A 17,956-nucleotide genomic window follows, 5' to 3' on the forward strand; every position below is an offset into this window, starting at 1 on the left:
GAGTTTTTACTGCCCTCTACTGGTCGTAGTTGGGCACTATTCAGTGGCAGTGTGCAACATTTACACCATGCATCTTATTTATTCCCAAACTTGTCAGTGATGCACCGAAAATAAACACCAATCCAGAAACAAAAATGAAAAATAGAAATATATTTAATATATATACAGATATAATACAATATGTTGTAAGACGGAGAAAAAAAATCTTTAGATGGAAATCTCCAAATTGTTTCAGCTATACTTTACGCGGCCACAAGGGGGAGGTAAACTCACATTTAAAGTACTCAGCATCACGAATATTATCAAGCAGTACAAGACAAGATAATGCCAGGTTAATACCTAATTATTAAGATTTAGAAAATGTATTATTATTATTATTAGCAGTAATAGTATTATTGTTATTGTTTTAAAAGGTGCATTGTTTTAAAGTGATAAAATATATTTACCGTCAGTATTAATTTTTTTTTTTAAATTAATGTCATTAGTTAGTTTAATCACTTGAGGAATGAAGTTATAGTCCCAGCTTCTTCAAACGTGCACGCGCAGTGTGATTCACTTCCTGTACAGCGGTGTTTTAGTTTGAAGACAAAGCGGAAGTTGCGGGTTGCTGTTCAGTTTAGAGAAAACTTAGCGGGCGAGTTTTTGACAAGTTCTGGTGGACTTGTGGAGGCGCAGCATTTCCACCCCAGTAGTTCCTGAGTACAAACTCCAGAAAACCCTGATTTTATTCACTGTTTCCGGAGCTCGTCATTTAGCATAAATGCCGAATTCTTCGTCGACAGCTCCGGGGTTGGTCGCCTTCTGCGTTCCTCGGTGAGTCCTTATTAAAAGCGTTATGTTTGTGTGCGTAAAGCCACACGCGCCTCTCTGCTTCCTGCTGTACCGTTACACCACAACCTGCTGCTGTATCTCACTCTTATGGTGGCTGCGTTTCTCTCTCTCTCTCTCTCTCTTTGTTTTATCCCTTATTTTTTACCTCTCTGCGCTGTTACTCTTAGCTGCTGTAGTCCTCCAGTCCACACTTAAAAGTGCGTCGGACCCATAACAGCTGACAGAGAGCTGTTCTAGTCCATCCACGCTGTTTGACTTTTGCTTCCTGCTTTTCAAAGCTTCCTCTGCTGATGCAGAAAGAAGCAGAAGGGAAACTCCACCGACTTCTTCGCGTTTGTTGTAGCTTGAGCAGTTTTGGGACGAGTCATTCAGGGCTCCACTGAGCGAATTGATTATTTCTGTCAAAAATAAAGTCATTACGGACAAAACATGTTGCCGAAGTTACGGTTTATTTAAATTTTCTCCAATACAAACCAAGCAGTTGTTTATAGTAACCCCCCCCCCCCCCCCCCCCCCCCCCCTTTTTTTTAATGGAGTAAAAACCTGAAGAAAACTCACTAAGCTTTCACCATATTTGCATATTACCAGACATGATATTTTTGGCTCATTGGATGATCTATGCATCAAACTCTCAAAACTATAAAAATACATTCAAGTTTCAGATCAAGTACCTGTGAAAACCTCCTAAAATAATTCCCTTTTTTTAACCTTTCTAAAAAAGTGTAAAAAATGCATGCATTCATCACTGCATCATTTATGATCACCTTTGTCCCCATTAACAGATTCAAGACAAAAATAAATCCACAAGACATTCTAGTAAAAACTTAAGAGTCGATCTTAGTGAGAACTTCATCTACGTTACAGTCTGGATGGGATTGAATGGTGTTAGCACAAACAATCGTTTGTTGTTGTTGTTGCACATGTCCCTAAAAGTCCTGCTCTCTGGTAGCAGTCAGCCTTGCAATGCATCTAAAGAGGCTTCTGACTGAAGGATGTTGCTATCTGACAGTTTCATGACTGTCATGATGAAACAGCTCAACAGAGCGCATTCCACGTTATTATACTCTGGATGACATCATTAGTTGTTCATAAGCTCCGCTAATCCTCCTCATTTGCTTTTGCCGCTCCTCCTTAAACCCCGGCCGTGTTTCCAGCGGTTTGAAGGCACTGTAGAATCCTCTGGCCGCATTCACCAGACTCTTGTTTAACTCACAACATTAGTGGGAGCATGGTGGTGGAAATATTATGACTGTGGGTTGGCTCGCTGCCTTTTTGATACGAAAACACATATTGGTGTGTGTGTGAGAGAGTTGTTTGGAAGGTTCCAGCTGACAGAGAGGAGACCCTCGCGTGGGATCGCCTGCAGCGAATGCTACCTTCAACCGCAAAACTCGAAGCTTTGCTCCAACAATTTCTGTCGCCGTGCCTGAACAATCATTTGAGTGTTCGCCGTTGCTCGCTCCAGTCGACCTGCCACTCGGAGTCCAGATTGTGGCCACAGACAGATCGGCTCGTTGCGTCCCGTGGCAACAAGGTGTTTGCATGATTACAGGTAATGATTAACAGCGTGCGTTGTGTCCAAGCTAGGCAATGGACAGGCAGCAGATCCAGGTGAGCGACGAAGAGCGCGAAGTGGCACGGGAAGACAGCCGCAGGAGGAGGAGGAAGAAAGCCATCACCTCTGCCTCCTCCGCCTCCATGGATCAGATCAGCGTTGAGTTTGTGCTGCCCACAGCGGCGCGGGGCGGGAGCAGCCCCGACTCTCTGCTGCTGGAGGTGGCCGGGAACTGGACTGTGGAACAGGTTGGGGATGCGCAGGGGTTTCTTTGTTTCTTTTCTTCCACTTTAACTCCAGCGAACGGATGAAACATGTTTCGCCCGTTTGTCGTTTTTCCAGGTGAAAGCCCAAGTTTGGATGAAGGCGGTGTCTTTGAACCTCTGTCCCGACTTCTACCAGCGCTTCTGTCCTGATCACTGCATCCTCCTCTATCAGAAGAAAGGCACTGTGTGTGAGATCTACGACAAGCACCAGGTCTTCCAAACGCTGGACTGCATTCGCTACTGGAGAGGTACTGGTTGCCTCTTGGAGCCAGAAGCTATTTCTATCATAACTGTTAGTGGGGAAAAAAAACAGAGATTTGTTCTTAACATGTATTCTTACTGTATGGAGTACAATGTCCCACCTGCAGTAGCCAGCAGCCATGTTGGAGGACGATGGAAAGATTCTCCTGGGAAAAACAAACTAACTGCTGTTTACTATTTTACTTATAAAGTTCTTTAAAGCAGCAATAGCTGCAATAAACATTCAAGATACGCAAAGGACAAAAAAAACAAACAATAGAAACAATAAAACATTAGCAGAAATAAGAGCAAAACTTTCAACGTGTGTTAAAAGCCACAGAATAAAAACGTGTTTTAAACACATTTTTTCCCCTTTCTTTGCACAATAAAGGGGCTCTTCTAATATGGAACTGCATATCGTTTCCAGAATAGGAACAAAAGAAGAGCTACATTCTGCCATATATTTTCAGTCAACACAAGGGCTCTCTGTGTTGAGTGTTTTCTCCCTCTTTCATTTTTAACACAGCTTGTAGATATATCGGTACAACTCCGTAGAAATTGTGTGTAAGCAAAACTTAAAGACAAAAGTTGCATTATTTATTATGCGCTGCGCTTTACAGCATAGCGCGTAATGCCTCATAAAAATCGAAGGACTGGTTTCTCTCCTCAAACATCCAAACATGAGTAACTGTCTATTTAAGACCACAAAGTCCAATAGAGTCCATCCTTGACTGTGTGAACATTTTTGTAGCAGGTAAAAAAAAAAAAAGATTTTGTGAAGGTTTTGATACCAATTGTGATTTGTTTGGGACATTGTTGGCTTTAGCTTAGCATATGTAGCTTCTTTGAACTACTTCACAAAATCCTACTGTATGACAACCAAACTGTGCCGGCAGGAACTTCAGGTGTCTTGTTTTTTGCGTATCAATAGCTCTAAAGAGAGACGTGGGTCGAATCCAGCTGGCGCCGCGCCCGCAGCCCACAGACGAGTCCCAGCAGTACCAGCGCTACCTCAACTACCTGATTGGCTACGACGTGACTGACGTTAGCAACGTCCACGACGACGAGCTGGAATTCACCCGCAGGAAGCTGCTGACGCCGCGACGCATCGAGCTGTCGGACCGGGACGCCAACCTTTACTCCATGGACCCCTGGGTCACCCGGAAGCCGCTGCCCGAACACCTCCTCTCCAAGGTGCGTTCTCTTCCAGAACCCCTTCTTCACCCGACTGACCACCCGTGATTATTGAGAGGAAAAAAAGAGTTTAGAACACTACAGATAAAATTTGTTTTGGATTCTTCAACTGCAAATGTAATAATATTTTCCAACCGACCAACCAACCACCTCCGTCAGCTAAGAAGTGCTCACTTCCCACTCCTTGCCCACTATGAAGGAGGAAGGCTCACTCATGACCTGCCGCTGCGATTTGTGGTGACACCTTTAAAGCAGCGCTGCTGCAGCACGACTCGATCTCATTCTCCTGTTTCATGTGGGCAGCCTCCAGCTTCGAGTGGTGCTGCTGTGAACTAGTTTGTAATGTGCGTCGCTCGTCCTGCACCCTGCGTGAATGCTTCTCAGGCAGTCAGAATGCGTTTTCCTTCAGAATCAATGATTCTTGGTGATTTAGGAACATGTCATATCTAATATCAATGATTTTCTTCACATTTCCTCCTGAACTACTGACAAACAAAATTGTGCCTTAATCTCCAGGTTAATAATGGTTACATCCTGGTTGTGATCCATGTCAGCACCTCCAGCCAGACTATCAAAGTCTCCATTGATGATACGCCTTCACAGGTTGATAAATATAGCACATGAACCATGCACCTCTTCCTGTTTGGTAAAAATACCATTTCCTGTAGCGTTTCTATCTTTCCCCTGTTTTTTAGGTATTGGCGAGCTTCTTTGCAAAAACGGCCAATAAAAGGGTTTTGTTGGGAATCCCTGAACACTTGAGCGACGAGGACTTTGTATTGCGTGTGTGTGGCAGGTATGCAATGTGTGGAAACTCCCTGGGAAACTTCCCGTTGGGGTCGGTGTGGTCAGGTTGGAGTTGGTTATTGTTGTTTCTGCCTCACACTAAGAGAGGAGTATTTGTATGGAGAGAAAGCCCTGCAGAGCTTCAACTGGATCCGTCAGTCCCTCAAGAACGGCGAGGAGATCCACCTGGTTCTGGAGACTCCGCCTGATCCGGAGCTGGATCTGGTCCAGCGGGAGGACTGGGCCCAAGTGGATGACTGCACAGGAGTCGCAGGTTGCCATTTTTAAACGCCGCGGTTTGTTTATTTCTACTCAAATATGAGCCGAATTAAACTCTAGAGGTTTATCGCAGGCACCCACGAACAGCTGACCATTGCTGAGAAAGACCATGAGCGAGTGTTCACCATCTCCATGTGGGACTGCAACAGGAAGTTCAGAGTCAAAGTGCTTGGAATCGACATCCCTACGCTCCCCAAAGTCCCAGAGCTTACAGTCTTCATCGAGGCCAGCATCTTCCATGGGCAGCAGCTTCTGGCTCAGGTTGGACACATTGAATGATGAGACTTCCATACACACTAGAGAGACGTTTTCACATTTTACCACATAACTCAAAGTACTTCACTAGGAATTCATGTGACCAACACAAATGTGGAAGGATGTTTTTACAAAGAAAATTATCTACTAGATTGTGTTTGTTCATCACTAGCCTGGTTTAGAAAAAATGTAAACAGCTTTTTGTTCTACACTTTGCTTCATCCAGAGGGTCTGGACCCTCGGCTATTGAGAGGTTGACTGTGTCGAAGTTTTAATTTTTACCCAGTCACTAACATTTGGTTGTGATTTACATTCAACGGTATAATTACGAGAAATTTTGTGTGCTGAACGCAGATTATTATTCCAAAACAGAGCAGGAAATCAATGTCATCATTCAGAACTTCTGATTTGCTGATTGGCCCAATTGAAATTCTATTGGAGGAATCCAGGTCAGTGGGAGAAATTCTAGACAGAGCACTGAAAGGAGATGAGAATCGAATGGAATTGTGTATGGCTAGTGATCAGAATCATCACACAAAATCACCACAAAATACATTGGCTATAATATGTTATGAATACACAGGCATTCTCCATATACCAACAACCTGCTGCTGTGACAAAAGTCAAGTACACACACAGTTTCCTGCTGTGTCTTCCCTGGAAACCATAAGCCACCAACAATCCTGTTAAACTATTCTGAATTTGCATGATCAGCTTATTCATTTCGGATGCGGTGTGAAGACAATAAACGCTACGGCTGACAGCATGAATACAGGCCAACATTGTCCTCCGATTCCTGTGAACATCATTTGAATCCTGGATGTAAGGCAGCTGACTCTTAAAGGGACCATTCCGGTTTTTTTTGAAGTTATGAGCAGTGACTGCGTTAAAACCCTAAATGACATCAATGAACTCTTTTAGGAAAGAACAACTTCCAAGACGTTTAATGAAGAAGTGCTGTGGAACTGCTGGCTGGAGTTTAACATAAAGATCAAGGACCTACCTAAAGGGGCACGCCTCAACCTGCAGGTACATCTGGTTACCTTCACTACTGTTTTGTAGATTTTGTCGTGTTTGGTTAAAATAGGGTCGCTTGGCTAGCTCTGAAACACTCTAACTAAATCCAGGTGATCTGCGGGAAGCAACCCCAAACCCCCAACTCCAAAAGCTCCTACCACGACAACACAGCAGGAAGCTCCACTCTTGAAGGTAATATCCAGTTACAACAGCACTGATCGCAAATGAGTCAAGCTATTAAATTTAGAACAGCGCACTATGGCCATTTTAGTCTCGGACAAACGAGATGTGTTTTTGGGGAAACATCTATGTGTCTGAACAGCTGATTTTGCTTGTGATCGGCTGATTTATGTTATAAAGATGTACAATTTAATGCCTACCGATAGTTATTTGCCAACAGCAGATAAACTCAAGATGAAGAAATCTTTTAGATGACACAGAGCTGATGGAGTGACTGTACGAGCTGCTCCTGGCAGTGTTTCTCACCATGGCTCAACAGGAGATTTAATCCATTCACAGGCTTTTCCAAATTGGAAAATGAACTATCACGCATTGACAAATCAGTATTTTTACCAAACTGATTGCCGAGCGGTTACTTGGCAAGGTAGGCCCAGATAACTTGGTGCTAGCTTGTCCTTGCTACCACAGTCCGCAGCCAGAAAAAGCATTCTGTGTCTTTCTTCCTTTGCTTAAGTTGCTTCACACTGTACTTCATTAGCAAAGAATATTGAAACAAAGGTCCCAGGACGTCCTCATCTTCCAGCAATACACGCTCTTCAGGTGTCGCCATTCCATCATTTGCGATCAGTGGCATTTGCCGCCATCAACAAGAGAACCCTCTATCATCGCGCCTCTTTGTCTGTCTTTCAGGAAAGACCAAGAACCGCCTCCTGTACTACGTCAACCTGCTCCTGATCGACCACCGCTCCCTCCTCCGCCAAGGCGAGTTCATCCTCCACATGTGGAAGATGCCCGAAAAGAGCGAGGAGAGCAGCAGCAGCATCAACGCGGACAAGCTCACGTCGGCCACCAACCCGGACAAGGCCTCCTCCATGGCCATCGCCATCTTGTTGGACAAGTACTGCTACCCGGTGGTGCTGCCCAAGAGCAGGGAAGTGGGCAGGGACTGTGGGGCCGGCGGTGAGGAGGGCGACGGAGGGGAGAGAGGACAGAGAGAAATGCCCAACCACCTGAAGAAGCAGTTTGAGGCGATTGTGTCCACCGATCCCTTACATCCCCTGAGTCCAGAGGACAAAGAGCTGCTGTGGCACTTCAGGCATGAGTGCATGCGTGATCCGAGGTATTTGTTTTACTTCCCAATCACATTATGCTATATATTACTTTTTTGCTTAATTTAATCATTAATCTTGCTTAGGGCTTACCCGAAGTTGCTGGGCTCAGTCAAATGGGGGAAACAGGAAGACGTCCTGGCTACTCACTGCCTGTTGGATCGCAGCAATGCCTGGGACACCAGGTAAAGCCGACGCCGCGGTACACATTTCTGTTTGTAGTGACGATGTTGTGTTGACCTGCTGGCACGTTGCTGCTCCTCAGTGGTCTGGATGTTGGTCTGGCGATGCAGTTACTAGACTGCCACTACTCGGATGCCCAGGTCCGATCCATGGCGGTGCGGAAGCTGGAGACGCTGGAGGACGATGACGTCCTCCGGTATCTCCTCCAGCTCGTCCAGGTGGGTCATATCTCGTGTTTGTGTTTATCTGCTAACAGGCGTTACAGCTAACCTGAGGCTGCAGGTGGACAGTTTGAAATATGTGATGTTTGAAAACCCATTAGAGTCTAAACTTTAGGAAATGAAGGAGCTTTGTGGTACTTTAGGTCCCGACACTTTTTCAGAGGAAATTAGTTTCTGTTCATCTGTCAGTGTTCTACATAGAGCAAGTCTATTGGGATCAAAGGTGTGATCCTTGATGCCTTTTCCCTCCCTCCTTTCCTTTCTTTGATACATGTTTTCTTCCTCACTTCCTTCTTTCTTTTCTTCACTCTTTCCTTATTTTCTTCCTTACTTCTTCCCTTCCTTTCTTCCTTCCTTCCACCCCGATTTCCTTCCTCGCTCTCCTCCTTCGTCTTTTATTTTCTTTCTTATTGTCCTTCTTCCCTTTCCGCCTCTTTTCTTTCTTATATTTATTCTTTCATTCTGTCTACCTTTTATTCCCTCATTCTCTCTTTTTGCCTCAGTTTTGTATTTTACCTTTTAAAAGTTCTAGAGTTTCAACATGTTTGGACCCTATTCTGGGTACAACACCACATAGGTAGCCATTTGCACTAATAATAATCAATCCATAATCATTAAACCAATTCGGTGAAAGCAGCAGCTGCTGTGCATACCGGGTTACTGTTAGTGCTGGTGTTTCACAGACGGGTGTGTCTGAAATATGAATTCAGAATCCGGTTCTGGTCAGAGTTAATAATTGGACTAACTGAGCTGCTGCTCATTTCACTGAAGGCTCCTCATGTCTCGGTTCCAGCTCACCAGCCAGTGGAAACAGCTGACTCACGCCTCACGCTTCTCCTTGGTGTGTTTCCATAGTTGACTCTGCGCTCAGCTTTGCATGAGCAACAAGCGTCATCTGAGGCCAACAAAGGGCCCTTTGCTTGGATAGGAAAATGAGACTTCATCTCTGCATGCTGTGCATTTTAATCGCCGGTGGAGGATTAGTACTGAATGTTTATATAAATATTAATATTGAGGGATGAAGCGCTCTGTAAATGTGTGGGAGTGACTCAGCAGGCAGCGCTCGCGTCATTCCGTCTGATCTGTTTTCGAATGCCGCAAAGTCTAATCTTAGATTAACCGCTGAATAACAGAACGGGAGTGAAAACACAGTCGTTGGAATGTGGAAAATAAGTACGTTTTACAGTGAAGGAAAGCATTTATCTTCCCCATTACTACAAGTTTCGTAAGGAAGCCGTTCAAGAGGTGGAATTTCAGCTCAAACTGCTCCCTTTATTTGACCTTGCATCCATAGCTCACCCCACAGATTCCCCCAGGTGAGCACAATAGGCTCTGTGTTTTCACTTCCTTCATTGCTTCAGTCAAATTTGTTTCAGTTCAGAAATACTTTATTTGTCCTGAATAAAGTAGTAGCAGTCAGTCTCGCAAAAAAACCAAAAAAACTAAAGTATCTTCTGACTAACAGCTATCATGACTTGCTAACAGCTCAACAGAGACGATACTCAACACTTACTGGGTGCAGGTTGTGGCCCTGTGTGGAAATGATGCCACTTCCTGGTTGAAAGTCAACAGGATGGCTTTTATGACATAATAATCCAGCCTCTTTATGAGCTGCGGTTGTTTATCACTGATAAGAAACTTTTATGTTTGCTATAGAGCACAGGAGGGTTAGATGGATATGAACTTTGTTTCACTTGTTTTGTTCTTACTAATGTGGAAAGTTATAGAAATGCTAGGAAATATTCAGTCTGTTCAAGAGCAATGTTTACATATTCAGCTCTCGTCATCTTTTTTAAAATTTATTTTTAGACAACAGAAAGTGGCTTTATTACTGCTGAACGCCAAAACAGGAAAAAAAAACCCAGAACACAACAGCAGCTTGTGTTTCATCAAGCGTCCCCAAACCATGATACTTCCACTTCTGTGCTTCACAGCAGGTATAAGGTTATTTTCCCGGACTGCCAAGCACATCCTCTGCTCTGGTGTCCAAATAATGCAGAAATGCATTTCTGTATCCGTTCTTTCTGACAAGCTAAAAGCTTGTTTATGCTTTTCTTGGAGAGATTTGTTTTCAGGATATACTGGTTAAGTCTCTTGATTTAACTTTCCTCTGCTGAAGGCTGTTATTGACGGATGATTTCAATTGTTTTTAAAGCCTTGTTAATTTTCTAACAAAAACCATAATCTGTTACAACCTTTGAGGGCCTAAAACAGCTCTTTAGGTTTTCAGGCCTATTAATTATGTCAAACTAGTTCTTTAACTTTCATCAGTCTCTTCTTCCGTTGTTGTGTAGTTGTTGATTTAAATTCTTTTTACCACAAAATACACGTGTGTCTGCAAACAGTATAACTCTTGGCAGTTTAGAAACATTTTTACTGATATAATCAACTTTTTTTTTTCCAACTGTGAATTAAGTTTCTGGTTTCTGTCGTCTGTCTTTAAAGGGAACAGCAGTTTATTTGGATGATCAAAACCTAAAAATAATCTGTCTCAATTTAGTCTTAGCTGGTTTAAAGCTCTCTATGTTGGGTGTTTTGGCGTAGTTTCTATGGTTACAGTTGCCCATAATATGGTAATTACTGACCATATATATGTGAATAAAAGAAAACCAGTGCATTGTGACAGGCAGACATGTTTGTGTGTCTGTCTTCTCCTGCAGGCGGTGAAGTTTGAGCCGTACCATGACAGCGCCCTGGTCAGGTTCCTGCTGAAGAGAGCATTGAGGGTAAGCTCAACAACAAGAGTGCTCCTGTGTTTACATTTCTATAACTGGATAGTATTAGAACTGGATAAATCGGCCACAATCTCCTTCATTCTGGGAGACGTAAATCGGCCGACACATGTGAGACTGATCTTCTTCTCTGATCTTATCTTCCTCTGCAAAGGTCTGAAAATCAGCCACTGTCTCGTTTTTCCAGACAAAAAAAAAAAAAAAAAATCAGAATCAGCAAGTCAGGCTTTTTAAAGATTGATGATTGGCTAGAAAACTGCAATTAGTGCATCCCTGTTATAACATATTAAGGAGAAAAAGAAAAAAAGTATGTTATCAAAGCTGCATCTAAGTGAACCACCAGACTTCAGGACCCATGTACTTTGGTTGTAGAGAGTTACAAGGAAGTGAAAATGTAAATGGGATATAAAAAACCCCTATGATATTTCCAGTGTAAAATCAACACCTAGCCTTAAATAAACTTGTATTTCCCCTGTTTTTTTTTTTTTTCAGACATTTCTAATCATTTCTTCCTCTCCACAGAGTAAGCGCATCGGCCATTTTCTGTTCTGGTTCCTGCGGAGTGAGATTGCCCAGTCCATGCACTACCAGCAGAGGTACGCCGTGCTGCTGGAGGCCTACCTCAGAGGCTGCGGGGAGAACATGCTGCAGGACTTCAGGAAGCAGGTGAAGAGTCTCCCCCTCTACAGACAATAATCACAATCGATCCTCAGTCAGCAGAGTGTTATGATTTAAAAAAAAAAAAGTCATTTGGAGTATTCCGTTTCTGAAAGCTTCTTGTTTCTCATCCTTTTCTGGTAGAGCCACCTGTTGCAGTTTTTAGTTGGTTTTTTTTTTAACCCTTTGGATACAGAGTATAGTTTTTAACAAACTTGACTCTCTCCAGGTGGAGATGACGGAGGCCCTTCAGAAAGTCACGCGTGAGATGAAAGCCATGTCTGCCGACAAATATGACGTCACACAGCAAGGTGAGGAGAACGGCTTCAGTCATGTGGCTCTGAAATCGCTTCTCACAAATTTAGAAGCGAGATTTTTTTTACTAAATCTTCCTTAAAGTTCCAGTAAAGTTTTGCCAGCATCACAATAAACTTTAATGTATTTTGCTGGATCTTTAATTGATAAAACAACAACACAAAAATCTGTTAAAATTCAGTTAAATTTGGGAGATTGGCGATTGGCCGATACTTGCATGAGAAACCAATCTTATCCACCGTTCTAATCTACCTTTTTTCTCGCTCTCTGTGTCGGCTACGCTACACACAGACCTGTTTCCATAGCAACTAACTGACAACAGCTCCACTTGTGTATCAGGATTCAACAGCAATAGGCAAACATTTCCCACACATTGAACAGAACATTAAGTCTGTTACAGGTTTGTTTTCAGTCTTGATGTTTATTTTGTGATTATTAATAAGTGATCGCTGTGTTGATGAGCAAATTTAAACCCCTGATGATCTGTGAGAGAGTTGGTGTGTGGGCCGTCTTTTTTTATTTATTTATTTGTTTTAACTGAATTCTAAACACTGAATTCTGCAGCTCATCTACATGTTAAGATTGTCAAAGTCAAGCTAGCATGACCTTCTTCCTTTTCCTTTGCTACTTTTGTTTCAGATTAAAACTTTTTCCTGACCTTGTTTTCTAGTTGTCGGAGTGTTGACAATTAGTAGCAAATATTATTTTATATATCAAGTCTACATTTAAGATTTTGCGCGTTACATTGATAACAGCTAAAACCAAAGCTAGCCATTGTCAGCGAACTGTTTTTTGCCCCAGTAGGGAGCTGGGGGGTGGGATCTTGCGCATGTGACGTCATGTTGAAACGTCTCTATACGCTCTACGTTGTGTTGCTCTGTCACATAAAATGTCACTTCAAGTGTGAGACTTCCTGTGAAGCTAAGCGTGCGTGTGCTGTGTGATTGTCAGTTGTGATCCAGCTGCGTCAGAAACTGGAGACCTTGCAGTTGTCGGGCCTTCCGGAGAGTTTCCGAGTCCCTTACGATCCCGGGCTGAGAGCTGGGACTCTGCTGGTGAGACACACACACGCGCGCACACCCACGCGCACACCCACGCGCACACACATCTGCACCCATAAGGACCAACGTCGAATCGTTTGGTGTGCACGCGCAGATTGAGCAGTGCAAGGTGATGGCGTCCAAGAAGAAGCCGCTGTGGCTGCAGTTCAAACGCGCCGACCCCACCACGCTGTCCAAAGACCCCGTGGGCATCATCTTCAAGGACGGGGATGACCTGCGACAGGACATGCTCATCCTGCAGGTGGGTAGGCAGCCAGACGTACAAGTTCACACAGCCAGAGGTTCCAGGAAGTCCGCTCACGTCTCCGCTCCTCCTGTCAGATTCTGCTCATCATGGAGTCCATCTGGGAGACGGAGTCTCTGGATCTGTGCCTCCTGCCGTACGGCTGCATCTCCACCGGCAACAAGATCGGTCCGCTACACTCTTATATGCTTTATCTATGCTACAAAACACCCCCTCGCCTTTTTTTTCAAACTTTATTGCCACAAAACAATAAACTGGATAAATCCATCTAATGTCTGCTATCAGATGAGGAACGTTGTCCCCCTCCTCTTTGCAGAATCCCTTTAATCCAGACACATTGGAGAGTTTTTCAACCTTCTGCTTCATCTCAGTCGGATTTAAGTCTAGACTTTGACTAGACCAGGGGTTTGCAGCCTTTACAGCGTCTCAAGACAGCCAATTGAAACTCGTTTAGAACCGCAAATGTCACATGAGCGTTTGAAAACAAAAAACATTTTAGATAAATATCTACTTTAGACATTTTATCTCTATATGTAGTACTTAAAATAAAGGTAAACAAAGAAGAAGACAGATTTTTTTCTTTTTAATCACTTAGATTCCAGGTAAACAGATCTAAACACATATTGCTGCTACTTTAGTGTCATTCCTTGTGGGAATTTAGTGCAAATGTTGCAGGAAGAAAACTGAAAAACATTTAAAAACTTGTAAATTGTAGCCAAAGTCATGTTGAGCCATTATGGAATGTCCACAGAGCCACTTGCAGTTTCAGAGACTTTTTTTAGATTTTCTTTTTTCAGATCATTTTCATATTGCAGAACACAAGCGAATTTGAACTGATGGCCACAAAGTGACGGCCAGATTCCCTCCAATAGAGCAGAATCCTCTGTGTAGGGTTAGCCTGCAGCTGGTCTTCTGTTGCCATGACTTTCCGTTCTGCCTCTATCGTCCCTGTAGGAATGATTGAGATCGTTAAAGACGCCACCACAATCGCTACCATCCAGCAGAGCGTCGTCGGAAGCACCGGTGCCTTCAAGGATGAAATCCTCTACCAGTGGCTGCGGGACAAGTGTGTCAGCGAGGAAAAGGTGCCCTTCACAAACACAAACTGGACGTTTCTGCACAACACAAAACCACCAGCAGGGACACTACTGAGCAAATATAAGTAAATGGATACCTTCCATCATAGAAGTAAACAAGAGTCAAATACTAAACCGTTCTAGTCCTCCAACTGCTGAAAATGTGCTTTGAAATAAAAATCAAAAAGTAAATTATTATTTTAAAGAGAGTATAAATTTTTTCTTGCATTTACTATTTATGCAGTATGCTGTTTTACCCCCCAAGAATAAAAAATTCTAATAAAACATTCAGTTTTGTGTTTGCAATCCAACAAAAAGCTTAAAAATTACTGTGACTTTAACACAACATTTTGAAAAAAATGGCACAAAATCAGTCGTTTCAGGGAACAACGATCACAAAAAAACATGGCAACATCCTGGAGGGACTGACCAGTAGCGTTATGTAATCAGAGCGTTGCTTTGTTTCCTGCTGCAAGTTTGTTTACCAAATAGCAGGAAGTAGGAAGTACCTTTAATTCCTGAGAGGAAGGAAGTAAGGACACGACACACACAGCTGGCATAACATGCAACATCAGCATGTGACTGCATGTTTTCAAGCTTTGTGTGTGTGTGTGTGTGTGTGTGTGTGTGTGTGTGTAGTTCCAGCAGGCTGTGGAGAGGTTCCTGTATTCCTGTGGCGGGTACTGCGTGGCCACCTACGTCCTTGGAATCGGAGATCGCCACAATGACAACATCATGATCACAGAGTCGGGTAGTCTGTCTGTTTAAACATAACAATACATTTACAAAAATGGTCAAAATGCGGGCAGCTGAAAGGACGCGCCGACGGTTTTCTGCAGGGAACCTGTTCCACATCGACTTCGGTCACATCCTGGGGAACTACAAGAGCTTCATGGGAATCAGCAAGGAGTGGGTTCCCTTCGTGCTCACGCCGGACTTCCTGTACGTCATGGGAACGTCGGGGAAGAAGAGCAGCCCCCACTTCCAGAAGTTCCAGGTGCGAGACTTGTTTGTTTTGGGTTTTTTAAATTTTTTTTATTGCGGATCCAGTCAGAAACAAAATGACCGCTCTTCATTTTCCCACGCCGTTGCAGGATGTGTGTGTGAAGGCTTACCTCGCTCTCCGCCATCACACCAACCTGCTCATCATCCTGTTCTCCATGATGCTGATGACCGGTAAGCCGCAAACCTTTTCACGCCACAGGTTTGTCATAGAGTGCAAGCTAACGCTTCATTACAGGCCTAAATTTAGAAAACCTTACCTACAATTGAAACCAGATATTTTCATACACCTAATAAAATCCATATGTTTTTCTCACTGTCTGAACTTAAATCAGACTACAGTTTGCTTGTTTTTGGTTGATTAGAATTACCCAAATTATTTCTATTCACTAAGTGCCAGAAAACTCAGCAAGGAAATTTTATTTATTTTTTGTTACTTTCTTTGTACAGTATATTGTGTGTTAGCATTTAATTTGAGCAGGAGGGTCATTTACCTTTACAGGATTTGTTTATTATATTTAATATTTATTAATGCTAATTGCTCAATAACTTATTGATTGTCTTACATTTTACACATTGAAGTTATAGGAATTTTTGTTGTTTTTTTGTTCTTGTTAATTTTGACATTTAAAAATATAAAATTTTGCTATTTTCTTTTTTAGTTTACCTCATCGCAGCATGTGAAATACTACCACAACAAAAATCATTATTAACAACAATAAATTATATAATAAAGGGAATTTTTAAAAATATTTATATTGTTTTTATCTCCATAGTGGTGCTGGAAAGGTTGGAAAACTTTTTGAAAATGCATGAAAAATGATTGAGTTTTACAGTACAGGAGCTTTAAGTGACAAATCCAAACACAGACTTCTACACTTTAAATGAAAATCTGAAAAGTGTGGCAAGGTCTGTGATTTATTTGTCGAATCAGAATAAAAGTGTCTACAGTTATGCAGTACCTGTCATATAGAGTTCCAAAAAGAAACACATTGAAATTTGTGACTGGAACAAAAAAGCGAAAAAGTTGAAAATGTGTGAATACTTTTGAACATCCAAACAACAAACGCGCCATCGTTTTCTTTTTTTTCCAAACGTTTTTCAAGACTCAAATCAAAGTCGTTTCTTTGACATTCAGGGATGCCGCAGCTGACCAGCAAGGAGGACATAGAGTACATCCGTGAGGCGCTGACGGTCGGCCGCAGCGAGGACGAGGCGCAGCGCCACCTGCTGGACCAGATCGAGATCTGCCGGGAGAAAGGCTGGATGGTTCAGATCAACTGGTTCGTCCACCTGGTGCTGGGGATCAAGCAGGGCGTGGAGAAACGCTCCACGTAGACGGCACTTCCTCCTCAGACGGCTACAGCTACCCTTCCTTATTGTTTCAGAGCTTTTCCCTTTTTTATATACATATATATATATATTTTTTTCGTTGAATTAACATGGTAGATACTAATTTTGATCGTTATTAAAGCAAAAAGCCAAAGAGAGACGGTTTATATCGCACTTTAAAGACCAAGTCGAGACCACATTCGCATAAACGAACATTCCTAGAGCTTTTTTTAAACCAGTTTCCACATGAGATCAATAATCGGTGCAGCTTTCAAATGAGTAAAATTGTACATTTTATTGTATTGTATTTTTTGTTGGTTTTTTTTTGTTCTTATGAGAAACATTCCCCGTCTCTCCAAAATGCATAAACTTTTTGGCTCTCAACTCTCAGAAGCATGAGCTTCTTTAAGATCTGAGGTGCAGAGTAAATATCTGTCTTAAAGGGGCGGTGTTATGTATTTTACAAGGCACATAGTGCCATTTTATAGCACAATCAAGTAACTGTAGCCGCGTTTCCATTGCAGAAGTGCTCAAAACTTTGTCAAAATAACACAATTTCGCAATTGTAGTGCTACCATTAAATAAGAAACGCAATCAAAATCCCAAGTGAATAAATTTGTTCAAGTCATTAAAAAAACACCACCGAGCTATCCTCCAGCTACTTCCTGTCGTGTTCTTCTTCTTTGTTGTTTGCACCAGATTCAACATCCAGTTGTTGATCATGTGACTCCTGTGATGGGGGAAAAAAGTGTTTCCGTTGCAGTTTTCTGAAACCAAAAAACTGCAACGCATCCTAGCGCCAAAACTTGATCAAGTGATATGATATATGATGAATGAAAATGCAGTTTATCTTGCCTTCATTTGTATACATCAAACAAAACTTAAAAGAAATTTGACTTTGGAATTTTAACGCCTTGAAATCGGACCTCTGTCTCTTTAAGAAGCTCCTGCTCTTTCCTAAACTCCGCCCTCAGGAAGTCATCACAACGTTTCTCCATTAAGTCGTTTACAGCCATTCTGAATGTTTCACTGAGAAGTAGTTTGTACAGTGAGCTCAACAGATGCACAGTTCTACCAGATGTTTGCTAATTGCTGCTGGCTAGTCTGAAGGAGCTGAAAGGGGGAGTCATGGAGAGCTTAGTGGAAAAGGCAGCACTTGGTGAGACCAAGCGTTTACCCCAAATCGTTGCCACCGGAGACGAAAGGGTTTCTCAAACATGCATGAAAGAATCAAAGCAATACTCCCTGTATGCTTTGATTATGACATCATGTAAATCTTAAACGTTGATTTTACATAACACTGCCTCTTTAAAACCAGTATTTGTGTTTGAGTTTCCTTTAAAACACACTGGAAAGAGTCGGGTTGCTTCTTGGAAAAAGCTTGAACATGTTTAGCAAATAAAGATGAAGAATCAAGAGTG

At 42.5% G+C, this 17,956-nt stretch overlaps 1 protein-coding gene across 2 annotated transcripts; it reads left to right on the plus strand.

Annotated features, from left to right (window-relative positions):
- The first annotated feature begins 598 nt into the window (after positions 1-598).
- On the plus strand, positions 599-17,956 carry pik3cg (phosphatidylinositol-4,5-bisphosphate 3-kinase, catalytic subunit gamma). 2 transcript variants are annotated; one of them, XM_032589540.1, is made up of 24 exons: positions 599-813; positions 2,415-2,634; positions 2,729-2,900; positions 3,824-4,086; positions 4,603-4,689; positions 4,782-4,882; positions 4,977-5,146; positions 5,225-5,412; positions 6,328-6,435; positions 6,534-6,615; positions 7,294-7,723; positions 7,799-7,897; positions 7,978-8,113; positions 10,777-10,842; positions 11,371-11,514; positions 11,735-11,816; positions 12,772-12,875; positions 12,976-13,122; positions 13,203-13,293; positions 14,080-14,210; positions 14,841-14,952; positions 15,041-15,198; positions 15,296-15,377; positions 16,342-17,956. In XM_032589540.1, the coding sequence occupies exons 2-24, from the start codon at positions 2,422-2,424 to the stop codon at positions 16,539-16,541; spliced, it is 3,366 nt and encodes a 1,121-aa protein (XP_032445431.1). In that variant the 5' UTR covers positions 599-813; positions 2,415-2,421; the 3' UTR covers positions 16,542-17,956. The 2 variants fall into 2 exon arrangements, with proteins under 2 accessions (XP_032445431.1, XP_032445430.1); XM_032589539.1 differs by having other exon boundaries at positions 2,419-2,634.

This window comes from Xiphophorus hellerii, chromosome 17 (genome assembly GCF_003331165.1).
Source record: "Xiphophorus hellerii strain 12219 chromosome 17, Xiphophorus_hellerii-4.1, whole genome shotgun sequence".
NCBI lineage: Eukaryota > Metazoa > Chordata > Actinopteri > Cyprinodontiformes > Poeciliidae > Xiphophorus > Xiphophorus hellerii.